Genomic DNA, 16,389 nt, shown 5'->3' with positions numbered 1-16,389 from the left:
ACCCTCCTCTGGATGCTCTCCAATTTATCATCCCCCCCACCACTAACATTTGATATCTGTAGTTGAACACAATCCTTCACATGTGATCTGCCAAGGACAGAGTAGAATAGGACTATCACTTTCCCTCTCTTACTGGACAGTATACTTCTCTTAATACCAAATGCATTAGCTCTTTTACCTGCCATATCATGTCAACTTTATTGACTCATATTGAGTTGGGAATCCCCTTAAACTCTAGAACCTTTCTCAGATGAACTGCTGCTTAACCAAGCCTCCCTGAGTCTTATACTTGATTTTTTCCTTTTATTAAAAAAATAATTTACTTTTAGTTTTCAACATTCACTTCCATAGGATTTTGAGTTTTAAATTTTCTCCCCTTTCCTCCTCTTTCCCTCTGAAAGATGGCATGCAATTTGATATAGGCTCTACATATATATTCATATTAAATATAATTTCACATTAGTCATATTGCAAAGAAGAATTGGAACCAATGGAGCGAACCATAAGAAAGAAGAAACTAAAGAAAACAACCACAAAAAAAGAGAACAAATGGTTTGCTTCCATCTGCATTCAGACTTTAAAGTTCTTTCTCTGCATGTGGATAGCATTTTCCAACCTGAGTCTTTTGGAGTTGTCTTAGAACCTTGCATTGCTGAGAATATTATGTTTGATTTTGTGAGCTTATGTATAAGACTTTACATTCATTCTTATCAAAATTCATGTTGTTTTATACATATATGTGTGCATATATGTATACATGCTTATATACATAATTTTAACCAACACTTTAGCCTGGTGAAGAATTTTTGAATCTCTACTCTCTCACTCTGAAGTGTCAGTTATGTCTCCTATGATTCACAAATTGGATAAGCAAGCCATCCATTCATTTGTTTGTCATTGATAAAAATTGTAATGAACACAAGGCCCAGAATAGGGACCTCCTTCCAAGGTGACATCTAAACCATTCTAACAAGACTTTGGGTTCAGCCATTCAGCCAGTTCCATTTCCACTAAACTGCATCAAGCCTACTTTTTTCCTATCAAGAATAACACAAAACACTTTATCCAATGACTTGCTAAAATCTAGATAACTATAATTACAGCCTTCCCCTGATCAATGAGTCTAATAACACTGTCAAAAAAAGTAAACAATAATAACCAAAACAATAATTTAAATAAAGCTTTGAAGTTTGCCAAACACTTCACATATACAATCTCATTTAATCCTCACAACAATCTGTGAGGAAGGTGTTCTTATTATCCCCATTTTACAGCTGAGGAAACTGAGGATCAGAGAAACTGAGACTTGTTAGAACATCAAATATCCAACCCTACTTTAAATAAGGATTTAGGCAAGTTTTGCTGATTCTGGGTTGAGTGCTCTATTTGATGCACCAGACTGTCTCTTTAAATATGGCGAATTCTGTAGGACCTGTTTACAATAGTCAGTTCTTTAAAATCCCAGTAATATGGTTTACTTTGTCCTGGACACTGGAACTCATAAAATGCAGCTAGAAGCTGTCTCATCATTTCCCTCCCTATTTATCTTCAATTTCAATGTCTTATTAGTCATTTTTGTTCTGCCTTTTCCAGTCCTTGCTGGTCAGAATCAGATCCTGAATTGAAATTCCCTTCTGTGGTTCTTCCTCCTTTTAAAGGATGAAATTATCATTAACATAAGCTAAAAAATGATTAGCAGACCTACTTTTGGCAGAGAGAGAATGCTGAAATATATGTGGAAAATTGAAGCCTCCTAGTACTATTATAAGATACTGCTGTGTCAAGCTTGTGATGTTTCTTAAATTACCCCTTTATTTCCTCTTTCTATTCAAATGGCATCTATGAATGAATAAATGAATGAATGAATGAATGAATGAATGAATGGCACTTACTGTACCACACACTGAATTAACTGCTGGGAATACAAATATAAAAGCAAGACTGCGATGTATTTTGTTGATGACAAATATTCCTTTTTTCTATTTCTATTGATATTTACCCAATCTCTCTCTCTCTCTCTCTCTCTCTCTCTCTCTCTCTCTCTCTCTCTCTCTCTCTCTCTCTCTCTCAATCAGGGTTAAGTGACTTGCCCAGGGTCACATAGCTAGTAAGTATCGGAGGTCAGATTTGAACTCAGGGCTGATGCTCTCTCCGCTGCACCAACTAGCTGCTCCCAGATACTCTTCCTTGTGCTTCTCCTCTGTGGTTGCTGGTTTTCTTCACATGAGCTCATTCTCTTAATATACAACATTACTCAGTCCCCTCCTTACCTTTCTCTATCTTGTATCTTTTTAATTATATATATATATATATATATATATATATATATATATATATATATATATATATATATATATATATGTATATGTATAATCTAGTACCATATTTCAGGCATGGGTTTCATCTCATGAAGTCTCAGTGATATCATTGAGGACAGATCTGTCCCTTTGCTCTAGAATCTCTAGTTCATCTTAGTTAATTATCTCTACTTTGTGTATTTGTGTGTAGACATCTGAGGTCAGGGACTTGGGGAGCTTCATCCTTCCTTAGAGGTTGTCTCCTGTGGGTGTGTCTGCATGCTGTTATTCTTTTTAAATTATAGCTGTTCTCTAGGTTAGCTAATTTGGTGGATTACATAGGCAGTTCTCTTTCCAAATTCCTTTTCAACGTGAAGTCTTCTTAATTAGATCTTCAAGGCTCCAAACACATACGTTTTACCAGCCCCTGGTAGTATACTCCATTCCTGGAGCCTATCATAATCACATTTTAGGCTATTATCCAGAAACCAAAACCTTATTCTCAAATACCATCCTCTCAACCATATGTCCACTTCTCAAATCCACATTTCTCTTTTGAAGTCTGGGTATTTGATCTGTGGGAATGGTGAAAACTTCACCAGCATCATTAACATCTTAAGTTTCTTGCCTAAGACTTCATGATTTTAAGTAATACTTCCTCAGTTCCTTCTAGCAATATTCTTGTGCCCACCTGAATCACCACAAGTGTATGGTAGTCATTGGGGTGTATGGGGTGACCAGGAAGGACTAGCAATCTGTTGTGATGACTTATCAAGTCCTTTTCAAGGCTGCTCATCCATCTTTGGTGTCCACCTCCACCCAACTTTCATCCTGGCTCCAAGACACTGTAGCATGCTTAGCAGTCATACCTGATAAAACCATCTAGGCAGTTGGGATAAACCAGGTAACCAACGGGCCTCAAATCCATTGATGAATCCGGGGGGGTGTCTATAACAAGCATGTGAAGACTTTCCCTTGTGGAATAGGTGGATGAGAACAATTTGTTCCAACAGCCATGAAGGTGGCTAAAGCAGACACTCTGGAGGACTTAGAACTTGGTTAGGCATCAAAGATACCAAAGTCATCCACTGCAGTCAAGACCATTGTCAGTCATCTTGACTTTTGTCCTGCTACTACCTTTGATGATTCAGGAAGAGAGTGAGACTGATGACTTTGAGAAACTCTGCCTCACTTAAATCCAATTCATGTGCAAGTCAAGACATCATACTATGATGTCAGTGGTCCACTTCAAAAGTGAAGAACAAACAATAATAATAGTCATTAAACAGCTTGTCACTATATCACCACTGTCCCTTTCATTACTCATTAGGAACATAATCCTTTTAGCCTTCTTAACCCCCATCTAGGATGTGTAGTATTTGGGAGGAAGGAATGACCACTATGTTAATTTTATATCAGCAATATGGTGTGGTTAAAACAAAATAAAACAAAACACCTGTTTGGAGATAAGGAGACCTGAGTTACAGTCCTTGTGATCAGTATATTGCATTACCTCGGTCAAATCACTTCATTCCTCTGAGCCTCAGTTTTGAAATCTACAAAATGGGGAGATTGAATAAGATAATTTTCTAAAGTCCTTTACAATTTTAACAGTCTATGGTTTATGGTCCCTTCCACCTCCAATATTCTATATTCTAACATGCTCCAGACTGTAACATTCTATTTTATCCATTGTCTAAATTCCATTACAGTTCTGACCTTCAGAATTTTAAGTTACCTAATACTCTGTGATCCTATATTTTGGGTGAAATTGAGGTAGAAGATTCCACACATAGTTTAAACTGTCAGTGAGAGAGGCAGGGATATAAATGCCTATTTCCTACACTAGAACTTTCTAGCCATCTAAATACTAACCCAATCTTCTGTCTTGCTTCAGAGCAGGAAAGGCTTATTAATAGACTAAGGAGGAAAGGAGTTATACATAGTAATCTGGAGAAAAAGAGTCAATAATAAAACATCAGGACAACATTCAGATCACATAGTTTCCCTAGTTTCAGGGACCAGCAGATCTCCCTGCCACATTCCCCACTGTCAATATTAACCTAAGTTTTCTCCCCATTTCTCTTCCTTGCTTGGGTCAATATATTCTGTTTCTTGACCAAATAAGTCAATATCACTACATTTTTCCATTAGCTACTAATTTAACAGCAGCCTCTGCTGATTCATACGGATTGCTTCTGCTCACACTTATTAGAGCTCCCCCCACAGAGTGTTTTTTTCCCTGGAGAACAGCATCTGAAGAATCAAATTGGCTGAACTCAGGCTGTACAGGTTTTCCTTCTTTACCTACTCCCATTTAGTCCCATCTGGGAGTTCTGCCATGGGGGACCACTAGGTTTTTCATGAGTTCTCAGGAATTTACAGATGTAATGAGTAGGCTACTGCTCCTAGTGACTTTTGGCCATAACTTCTATGACACGTTCTAAAAGGGTTAGGTTCAGTCTGCGAATCCAGTGTTCCTCACTGAAGAAATAATTTTAACCTCAGTGAAATGAAATAGAAAGCTTAAGGATACTCTCATCAAATCAGATAACAGATCTGGAGAATAGCTTGGAATGTAAAATGTTAGATGTAAAGGGACATTAGAACATGGAATGTCGTGGAAGGGACCTTTGAGATCAGTTTGTTCACTCCACTTATTTTGCATGTAAAGGAAGGAAAGGGATTTGTCCAAGGTTGAATAATTAGGAAATAGCAGAATGGAGAGATTTTAGCTCAGGTCTCTTGCTTCTCAATCCAATGTGTTCTCTACTAACAACTACATCAATGGTTCTCAAACTTTTTGGTCTTAGGATGTCTTTACACTCTTGAAAATTATTGAGTGCCCTGTTAAAAGTACTTCTATTTATACAGGTTATACCTATCAATATTTACTGTATTAGGACTTAAAACATTTTAATATTATTATTAAAATAGCTTTGGCCTTATGGACTCCTTGAAAGGGGCCAGACTTTGAGAATCACTTCATTATGGCACCATATTAAAATAATTTGAGAATAGTATTTCATGAAAAAAGTGATTTGGCCAGGATGGAGGGCTATTTTCTGTAAAATAAATCTCTACCTTATTCCTTTCTCTTTCTAGGATGAATTCCCCTGCACTATTTAGAACATCCCTCCTTATTCTAGTGAGGTTTTAAGTTGCCTGAGGGAACGCAGGGGCAATTTTAGCACCATGGACAGCTACTCAGCACTTGAGATGGCTTTTTCAAAACTGGTCAACTCTGAGTCTGGAGAAAGACTGTGTGTGTGTGTGTGTGTGTGTGTGTGTGTGTGTGTGTGTGTGTGTGTGTGTGTGTGTTTGTCCTTTGTTTCAGAAGAAGACCATGCCATCAGAGAAATGATGATATGACTTGCACTTGACCTGGTCCCAGAATAGCCATCTCTCTCTCTCCTCTCTCTCTCTCTCTCTCTCTCTCTCTCTCTCTCTCTCTCTCTCTCTCTCTCTCTCTCTCTCTCTCTCTCTCTCCCTCTCTCTCTTCCCATCCTTCCCATGTCTCCCTCCCCTCTCTCATCTAAATCAAGATTCTTTTGATCCCAGAACTCTGCAGTAAATTCACAGCAATTAACCTTATAACATGATAACCCAGTGTGTTGTCAAAAGAACAATGGGTTTGGGTATATGGGATATTATGACAGTCAAAATTGAAAAGACACTACAGATCGTATCTTGAACCCTCAAATCTCCCCCTCCCCCATTTTAGAGGTGAGGAAACTGCTACCTAGAGAAGTAAAGTTACCCAGATAATAAGTCACTGAGTTAGGAGTTAAGCAGAGGTCCTCTGACTCCAGAGTCAATTCTCTTTCCATTATACTATAATGCCTTTCTCAAAAGAGATGGATTTGAATCCAGGCTAATTGGGTGAACTTGAACAAGTCACTTGCATTCATTGGGCTTTGGTTTCTTCATCTATAAAAATATGAAGGCCTCTCAGTTAGGTGGCACTGTGGACAGAGCATTGAACTTCAGTTCAGGAAGACTTGAGTTGAAATTATCTAACACTGCAATTGTGTGACCCTGGGCAAGTCACTAGTCTTTGTTTCAGTTTCCTCACCTGTAAAATGGTAGTAATAATAGCTCCTACCTACCAGGGTTGTTGTCAAAATCAAATGAGGTAGTATTTGTATAACATTTTGCAAGTCTCAAGGTACTGTACAAATGCAATTATTATTATAATTATTATACCTTTAAATCCTATGCTTGAAGCATGGAGTCAGGCAGAACCAGACTTGATGGGAGGTATTTAACAAGGAGGGACATTTCAGCTCAGGAGAAGGAATATTTTCATCCAAAATCAGAAATGCACTGGCTGATTTTTATGCCTTTAATGTTCTCCCTTTCTCTTCTCTGGTCTCCTTCAAGATTCATTTGAAATGGCACCATAGCCTCCCCCCTCCAAAATTGTCATCCATCTATTTTGTAGCAGCTATGTGCCACAATAGAGAGGGCACAAGATTTGGAGTCCAGAAGACTTGAGTTTGAATCTTGCCTCAGACACTTACTTACTAGCTATGTGATCCTGGTCAGGGCATGTAACCTCTTTGTGCCTCAGTTTCCTATTCTGTAAAATGGGGATAATTATAGAACTTACAGGGTTATTATGAGGATCAAATGAATTTACATGCAAATTCTTTGCAAATCTTGAAGTACAATATAAATATTATTATTATACATATTATTATGCATCTTATATGTATCTATTTATTGAGAAGTCTCCTCTTAGAGGGCAGAGATCATGTTTTGGCCTTTCTTTGCATCTCCAGTGCTTAGCACAATTCCTGGAATATAGTAAGCATTTAATAAATGTTTGTTAACTGACAATGGAATGTCTCAAAAGAGGTGAACCCTCATCCCTGGAAATGCTCAAGCAAGGATTAGATCAGGGTGGGGAACCTGCTGCCTCAAGGATACATGTAGCCCTCTTGGACCTCAAGTGTGGCCCTTTGACTGAACAGGTCTGTGAAGTTCGGAAATAGAGGGCCACCCATGGCCTTGAGACTGCAGGCTCCCCACCCCTGGATTAGATGATCACTTGTAAGGGCAATTATAAAGGCGGGGGCCCTATTTCATGAAATGGCCTGACTAGATGTCATTTGAGGTCCCTTCTTCTAGCTTTGGAATGTTATGACAGCTATGTTTCTACTCATCCGTGAGACATTCCTTCTAACACTATTGTGTTTAGAAATGAAAACTAAAGCTGCTACATATCACAAAGTCCTGGTAAGTTGAAAGGTTCCGGTCTCAATGGGTGTTTTTTAAATATCAATAGTTGCTCTATTTGTAATTTATTTTTATATTTATTTATAATAGCATATATTATATATATAATTGTAATTATTTATAATTTATGAAATAATAAAACCTGAAAGTTTCTAACAAAGTATGACAATAAATGATGGTGTTTGTGTTATTGAATAATACTGTAAATAGACAATTATATAAAATGAAGCATTATAGGAAATGTTACAAGATATGAAGGTTATTATTCAAAGAGGTCAGGAGAATGATGACAATGTTCAAGGATGCGTATTACCTTTAATGAGAAAAAAATGTGTAATCAAACATTTGTTACTTGTTAGTCCTTGTGATTCGCCTTTGTAAAGTTCTATGGTGATTATTTTTAGTTGATTTGATATTCAGGTGATTTTAAAAAAAATATCCATAACTTTTATTTATAGTAGCAAAGAACCTAAAAATTTATAGGAAAGCATGATAATAAATTGTATGTTCATGTAATTGAATAATACTGTAAATTTGATTGGATAGTCTATCAAGTCTGACCCTAAGCTCGTGGATACCTTGACTCGGTTGATGTTGCTTCCACTCATGCTTCCACTGCGGTCAATGAGGAAAATGAACTCTCCATGGGTCTTCCGAAGGCTTGACTGAGTTGGCTGGAGGTCAGGACAGAAGTTGAGCATGACGACTGAGTGATGAGGGATATCCTTGTGGAGACGTTTCCTGATTATTTCCACCTGGAGGACAAAGAGATTCTCTGGTTTATAAAAACTAGCTGAGAGCTGGGGCAAACCCTGTGGAGCTTACACCAGCCTGCTGCCTGTCAGTTGTGAGTCAGTCAGCAAACATTGATCAAGCACCCACAATGCTTAGTGCTGGAGGACATAGAGAATTTAGATACGGTACAGTTCTTGCCCTCATGGAGCTCACAGTGTAGCATGGGGATACGATGACCAGCATACACAGTATTACCTGATTGGAGAATCAGAGAGGTGTAAGGTAAATGCCACGTGAGATTTGGGTGGGTGCAGAGAACATTACTAATGGGAGGGATGAGGGGAGGTTTCCTGAAGAAACTAGTATTTGATTTGAGCTTTAAAGGATGGGTCATAGAATTCAGCAGGTAAAGACAGGGAAGGAAGGCATGTCAGATAGAGGAAACTGTGAGCAAAAGCACAGAGGTGGGAAAAAGCAGCATTTGGGGAAGATGGAATAGACCACTCTGTGCTCTGGTCAGACCTCAGTTTGAAGTGTAGAATGCCTATCAGGAAGTACTATGAAGGGGGAAGACACCCAACCCAGGACACCTGCCACCACTTATTTGCCTCGTCCAAGAAGTCTTCCAGGATGGATTCCACATAACTCCTCTACTTGCTATTTTTCTTAATGTTTCTGTACTCGTTTTGCGTCATTTGTTTTCCTGTGAGTGATCTCTGGTTGTTTCATATCTAGGAATATGTTCTGCCCTTTTTGAGTTCTGTTGTTGTAATATTCTATGTTCTAAGACCTCTTCCAATTTGGCCATTTTATGGTCCCAGCTCTGACATTCTGTATTCTAAGGACCCTCCCAGTTCTGATATTCTGTGATCTAAGGGCCCTCCCAGCTCTGACATCCTGTGTTCCAAGTCCCTTCCAGGTCTGATATTCACTAGAATTCTTTCTATCTCTGACATTCTGTGCTGTAAGAAGTCCTCTCCCAATTCTCACATTCTATGTTCTAAGAGATTATCAGCTCCGATATCCTATGTTCTAAGGGCCCTCCCAGGTCTGACATTCTCTCTCCTAAGGCTTCTCCAAGCTGACATTGCATGTTTTAGCATTCCAGCTCCAACACTCTATGATGCCAATAAGTCCTCTATTGTCATAGTCACATTTGGTGGGCAGCCCCTAATGCCCCAGGGAAGATTTCTTTCTGAAGCAAGGAAGGTAGAGGTGGCTTCTGAGGCAAGGCCAGCAGGACATATACTGGGGAAGATTCTGTAGTGTCTCCCTGCCATCACTCCTCCCTCTGCAGTTATCCAATTACAATAAACTCATCCCATTACCCCGGAACTGGCTGATCTCTGTCGGCCCTGGAACTAATGAGAATTCAAGGTATTTGCATAACCAATCAAAGGTGACAAATTAATTCCCTTTTGAGGTTGAATTTCCTGAGCTAAATCATTCAAACAGCAGTTTGGGAGACTCAAGAGGTGCTTCCCCTACCCATGGGCCAGGAGTCTTCTGATGACCCAGACAGCTCTGCTTTGCCTGAGGGTTAGAGTTTTGATGTGGGAAGGCTTGTGAGGCCTGGATCTGCCCATCTACTTCTCCAAGAGAATCTAGCCTGGGGCCTTTCCAGCCGGGGCAGCCAGAGAGCGCAGAGACAAGGCTTGGCCTCACTCTGGCAGAACATTCTGAAATGTGGCTCCCACAGGGGAATGAGATCTACTAAAGTCATTTGAAGTCATTGGCCTGTTTCCCCAATAATAGGAGTTTGCAAGATAGTGAGGGTGGGGTGAGGTGGTAGTGGTCATGGCTGATACCTGAGCCCCATAACTGGGGCCAGAGGAGGAATTGAACCCCTGACCTCATCCTCAATGCTTGGCTCTAATCCCCAAAGCCTATTCATAAAAATAGTGTGTGTATCTATATCTATATCTGTCTATCTATCTATCTATCTATCTATCTATCTATCTATCTATCTATCTATCTATCTATCTATCTATCTATCTTTCTGTCTGTCTATTTATCTACCTTTCCACCTATCTATCTACATATACACACTATATATACACACATACTATCTGTACATATGTTTATGCTATACATACTATAAATGTATATACTATACATGTATTCATATTTACATGCATAAGCTCCTTCATAGAAATAGTCTCTGTCTCTCTCCTCTTTGTCTCTGTCTGTCTGTCACTCTTGCACTGCAAAGTTTTAAAAGTGATGACCAGAGCTGGTCTCATTTGATCCTCATTACAGGGTCTAATATGAAAAAATAGCTAGTTTTATATAGTGTTTTAAAGTTTGCAAAGCACTTTACAAATAATATCTCATTTGATCCTCACAACAACCCTGGGTCTGCCTCAGTTACCTCATCTGTAAAATGGGAATAATGACAACACTTCATTAGCTATTAGTGCCTGGATTCTTCTCATCCACTGCTCTCCTAAGAAGGGAAAGCCCTGAGAAGTCCTTGTTGCCTTGAGATCCTTGCTCTCAATGGAGATCTGAGAATGTTTGGCAATTTGATTAGGATCAGGAACAAAAGGGGGCAGAGCAGGAAGTTGGAAGTGGGACTGAAGTGGTCTGCCTTGATCTACATCCCTTCTGCCTAGCCCTTGTTATGTAGCAAGCTTGTGCGGTGAAGTGAAAAGCTTAAGAGCCCTGGGCTGCTGTTACTTCTCTTTCACCTACCCAGTGTGTAATCTTGAGCCAACCTCATCCCTCCCTACTCTTAGACTCAGTAAATGAATGTTAGAGCTGGAAAGGATTGTAGAGATAATCTAGTCCAACTTTCTCACAGGTTTTCATCTCCCTCTTGGGCTACTGTGAGAACCTCTTACACGGACTTTCTGTCTCCAGTCTCTCCCCATTCCAATCCATTCTCCACACAGCTGCCAAAATGCTTTTCCTAAAGCATGTATCTGACCTTGTTACTTCTTTGGTCAAGAACATGCCTTGCCCCTTTCTTGCACTGGGGTTAAAATACAGAATTCTCAGCCTGGCATTTCCAGCTCTCTACAGTTTGGCTCTAGTCAAATTTAGGGGGTTTCTACTTTATTCTCCTTCTTGCATCTCATGTCCCAGGCAAACTAGCACGTGCTTGCTGTTTTCTGAGCACAATATCCTATTTCTTTCCCTTTTGCTTTTGCACTTGCTGTGCCTGGTATTTACATCCTGCTCATCTCTGCCTAGTAGAATCCCTAGCTTCTTTCTATGTTTAGCTCAAGTGCCATCTTCTATAGGAAGCCCATCCTAACCCTCCCACACCCCAAATGCCTGCAAAAAACATTATGTGTGTTTATTTACTTTTCTAGGTATGTTTTTCAAGAAGAATGTAAATGTCCTGCAGGAAGGGATGTATCTCCAGCACCTTGGACAGTGCCTGGAACATCACACATGTTGAATGAATGCATGATTTTCTGTTATACTGTGCTCTGGGCCTCAGTTTCCTATTCTGAAAAAAATAAGAGGGTTAGCATAGATGATCTCTGAGGACCCTCTCCACTCCAAATTTGAGTAGTTCTATAATTCTGTACCTCATTTCCTAAAGACCAGGATGGCGTTCCCCCTTTCTCCCCTCCTCAGGTTTCTACTAGCTCAAGTCAGTCACCTGCCTTACCTTTCTCTGAGCGCTGATAATTTTCTTGGTCCCTTTGGCGAAGTCACTTCTTCCCTTCAAATGCTGCTCAAATTGCCCCTGGGTCATATCCCCTTGTTCCATCAGGATGTGTGGTATGTGAGGCTCTAGGTGAGAAGGAGGGAAGGAGGAAGAAAAGGTCAGGGGAAGACGCTGAATCCTGGAGCTGAGGGAGACTGGGAGGAAGCTCAGGGAGCAGAAGTTAGGGCAGGGAATTAAGGATTTCTGAAAAGATGGAGATCATACTTTGTGCACTCTGGCCTGGAGGGCCTAATGATGAGCTGCTCACAGAAAAGAGCAGTATGGCCCAATAATTGGGAGTCAGGGGGCCTAAGGTTCATATCCAAATTTTACCACTTCTGAATTATTTTGCCATGAGTAAGCCACTTCAGGCCTCAGTTTCCTCCTCTGAAAACATGGCGGTTGGTCTAGATCAGAGGTTCTCTAAGTGTGAAGACCCTTAGGGATCCCTGAGACCTTTTTAGAGGGTCTGTGAGGGCATAACTATTTTCACAATCATACTAAGATGTTATTTGCCTATTAAAATACTCCTCCTTTTTCCAACTACATATCTGTAGGAGGTCAAATTTTATTCTTATACTTCAATTGAAAAAGACAAAATAAAGCGTATCACAAGAGATTAAATGCAGGAGCATATAGGAGAATACATTTGTCTTCTATTAAACCAGACATTAAAGAGATTTGCAAGAATATGCAAAACAATACCACAATTCTCAAATTTTTGTTTCAGAAAATATAATTTTCATTAAAATATATTATTTATGTTAACATGTAACAGGTTTAGTGTTGTTATTTTAAAATGGGTTAACAAGTGTTTTAAAATATTATCAGTTCTAATTTCTAGTATGGTAAATATTACTAGATATAACCTACATAAATAAAAGCTCTTTGGGGTTCTCAGTAATTTTTAAGAGTGTAAAGGGAGAATTGCTGTTTTAGATGGTCTGAGGGGCCTTTTGTCCCTTGAGTCAACAATCAAAGCTACAGAGAAGTTGCACCATGGATAGAGTGCTCAGCCTGGATTCAGGAAGACCTGGGTTCAAATCCAGCCTCAGATACTTAGTGACTGTATGATTTTGGGCAAGTCACTTAACCATCATGCACCTCAGTTTCCCCATATATAAAATGAGTATATTGGAGTAAAAGGCCTGTAATTCTACTAGTTCAAAATCTATGGTGTTATCTTTCTAAAGATCAGCCAAAAGGAGTTCACTTGGGTGTAATAGCTTGGGGGAAAGAATGTGCCACCTCTTAGCTTTTTATTGAACTAGTGACACACTAGCATGGCACTAAGTTTGGCTGCTTTTATACTGCAAGTGTGGGTTCTGTCAATGACCACTCAGCATCAGGGCCCTCAACTTTGGCAAATGGCCCATTTCAGGGCTACACCAAGGCCATGGGAGAGGATTTGGGGAATTCAAGGCTCCTTTACCAGTGGGGTGGATAAGAATCTCCACAGGTCTGTCAAAGGTATGCTTGTTTGCCAACGTGACGATGATACTCTTGGCAGAGAGGGCAGATGGGGCAGCATCTGCTCGAATCTCATGGGTGGGACTTTCAACTCCTGAATGGGACAGAAAGGAAGGCAGACAGTGAGACACATGTGGTGAGGTGGGATGGGTTCAGTAGGGAGGGAAACAGAGATAAGGACACAACAAGTAATCCACAACCAGAGGAGAGACTCCATGATGGGATGGGAAGAGATCTGGGCTGGCAGCCAAGTGACCTGATTTCAAGTCTTTGCTCTGACATTAACCTGTTGTGTGACCATGGGCAAATCCCTGGTCCTTGGTGTTATCCTCTGTAAAGTGAAGGGGTCGTACCAGAAGGCTTCTGATGCCCTTTTGGGCTCTGACATTCCATGTTCTATGTTCTGTTCCAGCTCTGACAGGCCGTATTCTAACAATATGTCATCCAAGTCTCCTTACATTAACATTCTATGATTGAAATTGTATGAAGACTTGAGATTTTCCAGTGGAGGCAAGTGACTAAGGTGCCATCTTTACTTGGGAGCCTGCCAGGCTGATAGCCATGATAAGCCTTTAAGGTTTGAAGAAAGAAACAATGTGTTTTATAGAGAGCACTAGCTAGGTAGCAAAGTGGATAGAGTGCTGGGTTTAGAGTTGGGAAGGCTTGAGTTCAAATCCAGCCTCAGACACATCCTAGTTGTGTGACCCTGAGAAAGTTGCTTAACCTCTGTCTCCTTCAACTGTAAAAGGAGGATAATAGTAGCATCTACCTCCCAAAGCTGTTGAAAGTATTGAATGAGATAATATTTGTAAGGCACTTAGCAGTGTCTAGCACATATTAGTATGGCACTTAATAAATCCTTTCTTTCCTTCTATAGTCTTGTATAGTTCCTTCTATAGTCTTGTGAGTTCAAATCCCTTCTTCCATCAACCCTTCCCTCCAATGGATGGTTTACATCAGTCCCTAGAGAAGGGCAGTGGGAGCCAAGAAAACCCATAGTGGTCACTCACCTGCAAGGAGGCAAGGTCCACGGATCTCTAGTTGGAAGCTAAAGTCATACTCCTTGGGGTTAGCGATCTCATTGCCTAACAACTGGGCTATATGCAGGGGCTTGCTGGAGGCCTCAGAGTTCTTGGGCATACAAGTATTCTTGTTTCTGCAAGGAAAGGACACATAGTTTGGGCAGAATTCAGGAGCTTCAGGGTGGGGAGATGGTAACAACAGGGTAGGGGAGAGGCCAGTTATAGGCAGGGGACTGGGTCATTGGGTTAGAGGCACAGGGAGTCAGTCAAAGGACTAGCCCAAGACTCTGATTCTCTTCATCTCCCACTCCAAGCTTTAGCCCTGATGCAGCTCTGGGATGTGGGGACATTTGGCTCAGTGTCCTCCAAAAGGGTTGGTTACCAAGAATGGATAAGAGAAATTCTGGGGCAATAGATGTCCTGCGTTGGAGTGGAACTAAAGTCAGAAAGCAGACTGGGGGCAGGAGTGAATGGGATTCAGGAGGAGGCTATGGAGATAGTTCTATTGTCCTTGATGGACTTCTTTCAAAGGTGGGGGACTCAGAGGGACATGGGGTAGTCCATGAGAGAACAGGAAAAGTTCTGGACTAGGAGTCTGGTGACCTGAGTTCCTACTGTGAAAAACAATGTCAACTTGGGAAGAGCACATTTCTTCTTTCTATCTTAGGGTCCTCCTCTACAAAGCAAGGAGTGGGACCAGAAGGTCTCTAAGGGCCCTCTCAACCCTGACATCCTACGTTCTAAGACCCCTCCCAGATCTGACATTCTGTGTTCTAAGGGCCATTCTACCTTTAATATTCATGATAGTTGCCAGGGTATTGGGCTTTGAGATTTGCCAATGATGCCATTAATTGATTTCCTATCTATACCAAAGATCAAAGAGGCAGTCTGTTCTACTGAAAAGAATGCTGAATTTGGTGGCAGAGAACCCAGGTTCCAGTCTTATCCCTGCCAATTACTACTGCTATGATCTTAGGCACAGAGATAACTGAGGTATCATGAATACCAGGGAACTGGGCTTGGGGTCTGAAAGACCTGGGCTTACATTCCACATATTGGCTGTGTGACTCTAGGGTCAGTCTCCTAACCTCTCAGTGAGTGCTTAGGCCAATCTCCGAGACTATAAATTGCAGAAGTGGTGCTGTCTTGCATTGGCTGAAGGCATTTCCTCATCTGGGACTTCCTTCTGTTAATGAAATCACAGGGTCTAGTCTTTAGCCCCTGTGATTGTAGGCGATTCAAGTAATTGCCATTCTCCAGGTCACATTTTCCTCATTTGTAAAATGATGGGGTTGAAGTTAATTGATCTCTGAGGCTCCTTCCAACTCAAAAATCTTTGATCTTATGTTCCCTTATATGGGAATTTTAAATTTCCTTTTATTATTCAGGACTCGGGGCCATTGCTCCTGCAAATTTTAGTTACTATTAACCTCACTTGACCATAACCTGTCCCAGGGGATGTGAAAATTGACTTAGAATCTTAAACATTACTTAGATAGGAAACCAGAGGAAGAATCTCAAATGTTCCTGACTCTTTGGTGACATGTAAATCTTCTAAATGTAGTTAATTTGTAACCTGACTTAGTTTACCTATAGAGTTTGATGAAATTTATATCCCTAAAGGATGAATGAGATCATGACTGTTCAAATAAGTGTTTGACTTTTATGACATCAAAGGATGTATAGGTTTATAGATCTATCTTCTTAACTTCTCTGGTTGTACATGTTCACAACATGTAAATGAATAATTTGTCATTCTGATTAGTTTTGCATATAAGAAACTTTGTCAGAATCCTTATAATGTTTAGGTTTTCTCTGAGGCCTGAACCTCTGCTTGAGCAAAACAATATAATCTAGGTTTTTGCTTTCATGATTTTGCACTGTAGTAAATCTATACAGTTATCCCTTCCACATCACGGGAGTTAAGGACAGGGAACCCCTGTGATCTGGAAAATCCATGTAA

General features: G+C 40.3%; 1 protein-coding gene across 8 annotated transcripts in view; it reads right to left on the bottom strand.

Moving 5' to 3' along the window:
* Positions 1-16,389, bottom strand: part of VWA5B1 (von Willebrand factor A domain containing 5B1) — a 124,946-nt gene that overhangs the window by 46,976 nt on the left and 61,581 nt on the right. For all 8 annotated transcript variants that reach the window (XM_072609144.1, XM_072609147.1, XM_072609143.1 and 5 more), the window contains 4 exons: positions 14,415-14,560; positions 13,367-13,498; positions 11,896-12,020; positions 8,117-8,293 (listed from right to left, as the gene is read on the bottom strand). In XM_072609144.1, coding sequence (XP_072465245.1) covers positions 8,117-8,293; positions 11,896-12,020; positions 13,367-13,498; positions 14,415-14,560 — 580 coding nt within the window. The remainder of the gene's footprint in view (positions 1-8,116; positions 8,294-11,895; positions 12,021-13,366; positions 13,499-14,414; positions 14,561-16,389) is intronic.

Source organism: Notamacropus eugenii, chromosome 5 (genome assembly GCF_028372415.1).
Source record: "Notamacropus eugenii isolate mMacEug1 chromosome 5, mMacEug1.pri_v2, whole genome shotgun sequence".
NCBI lineage: Eukaryota > Metazoa > Chordata > Mammalia > Diprotodontia > Macropodidae > Notamacropus > Notamacropus eugenii.
This window is presented reverse-complemented; position numbering and strand designations above follow the sequence as displayed.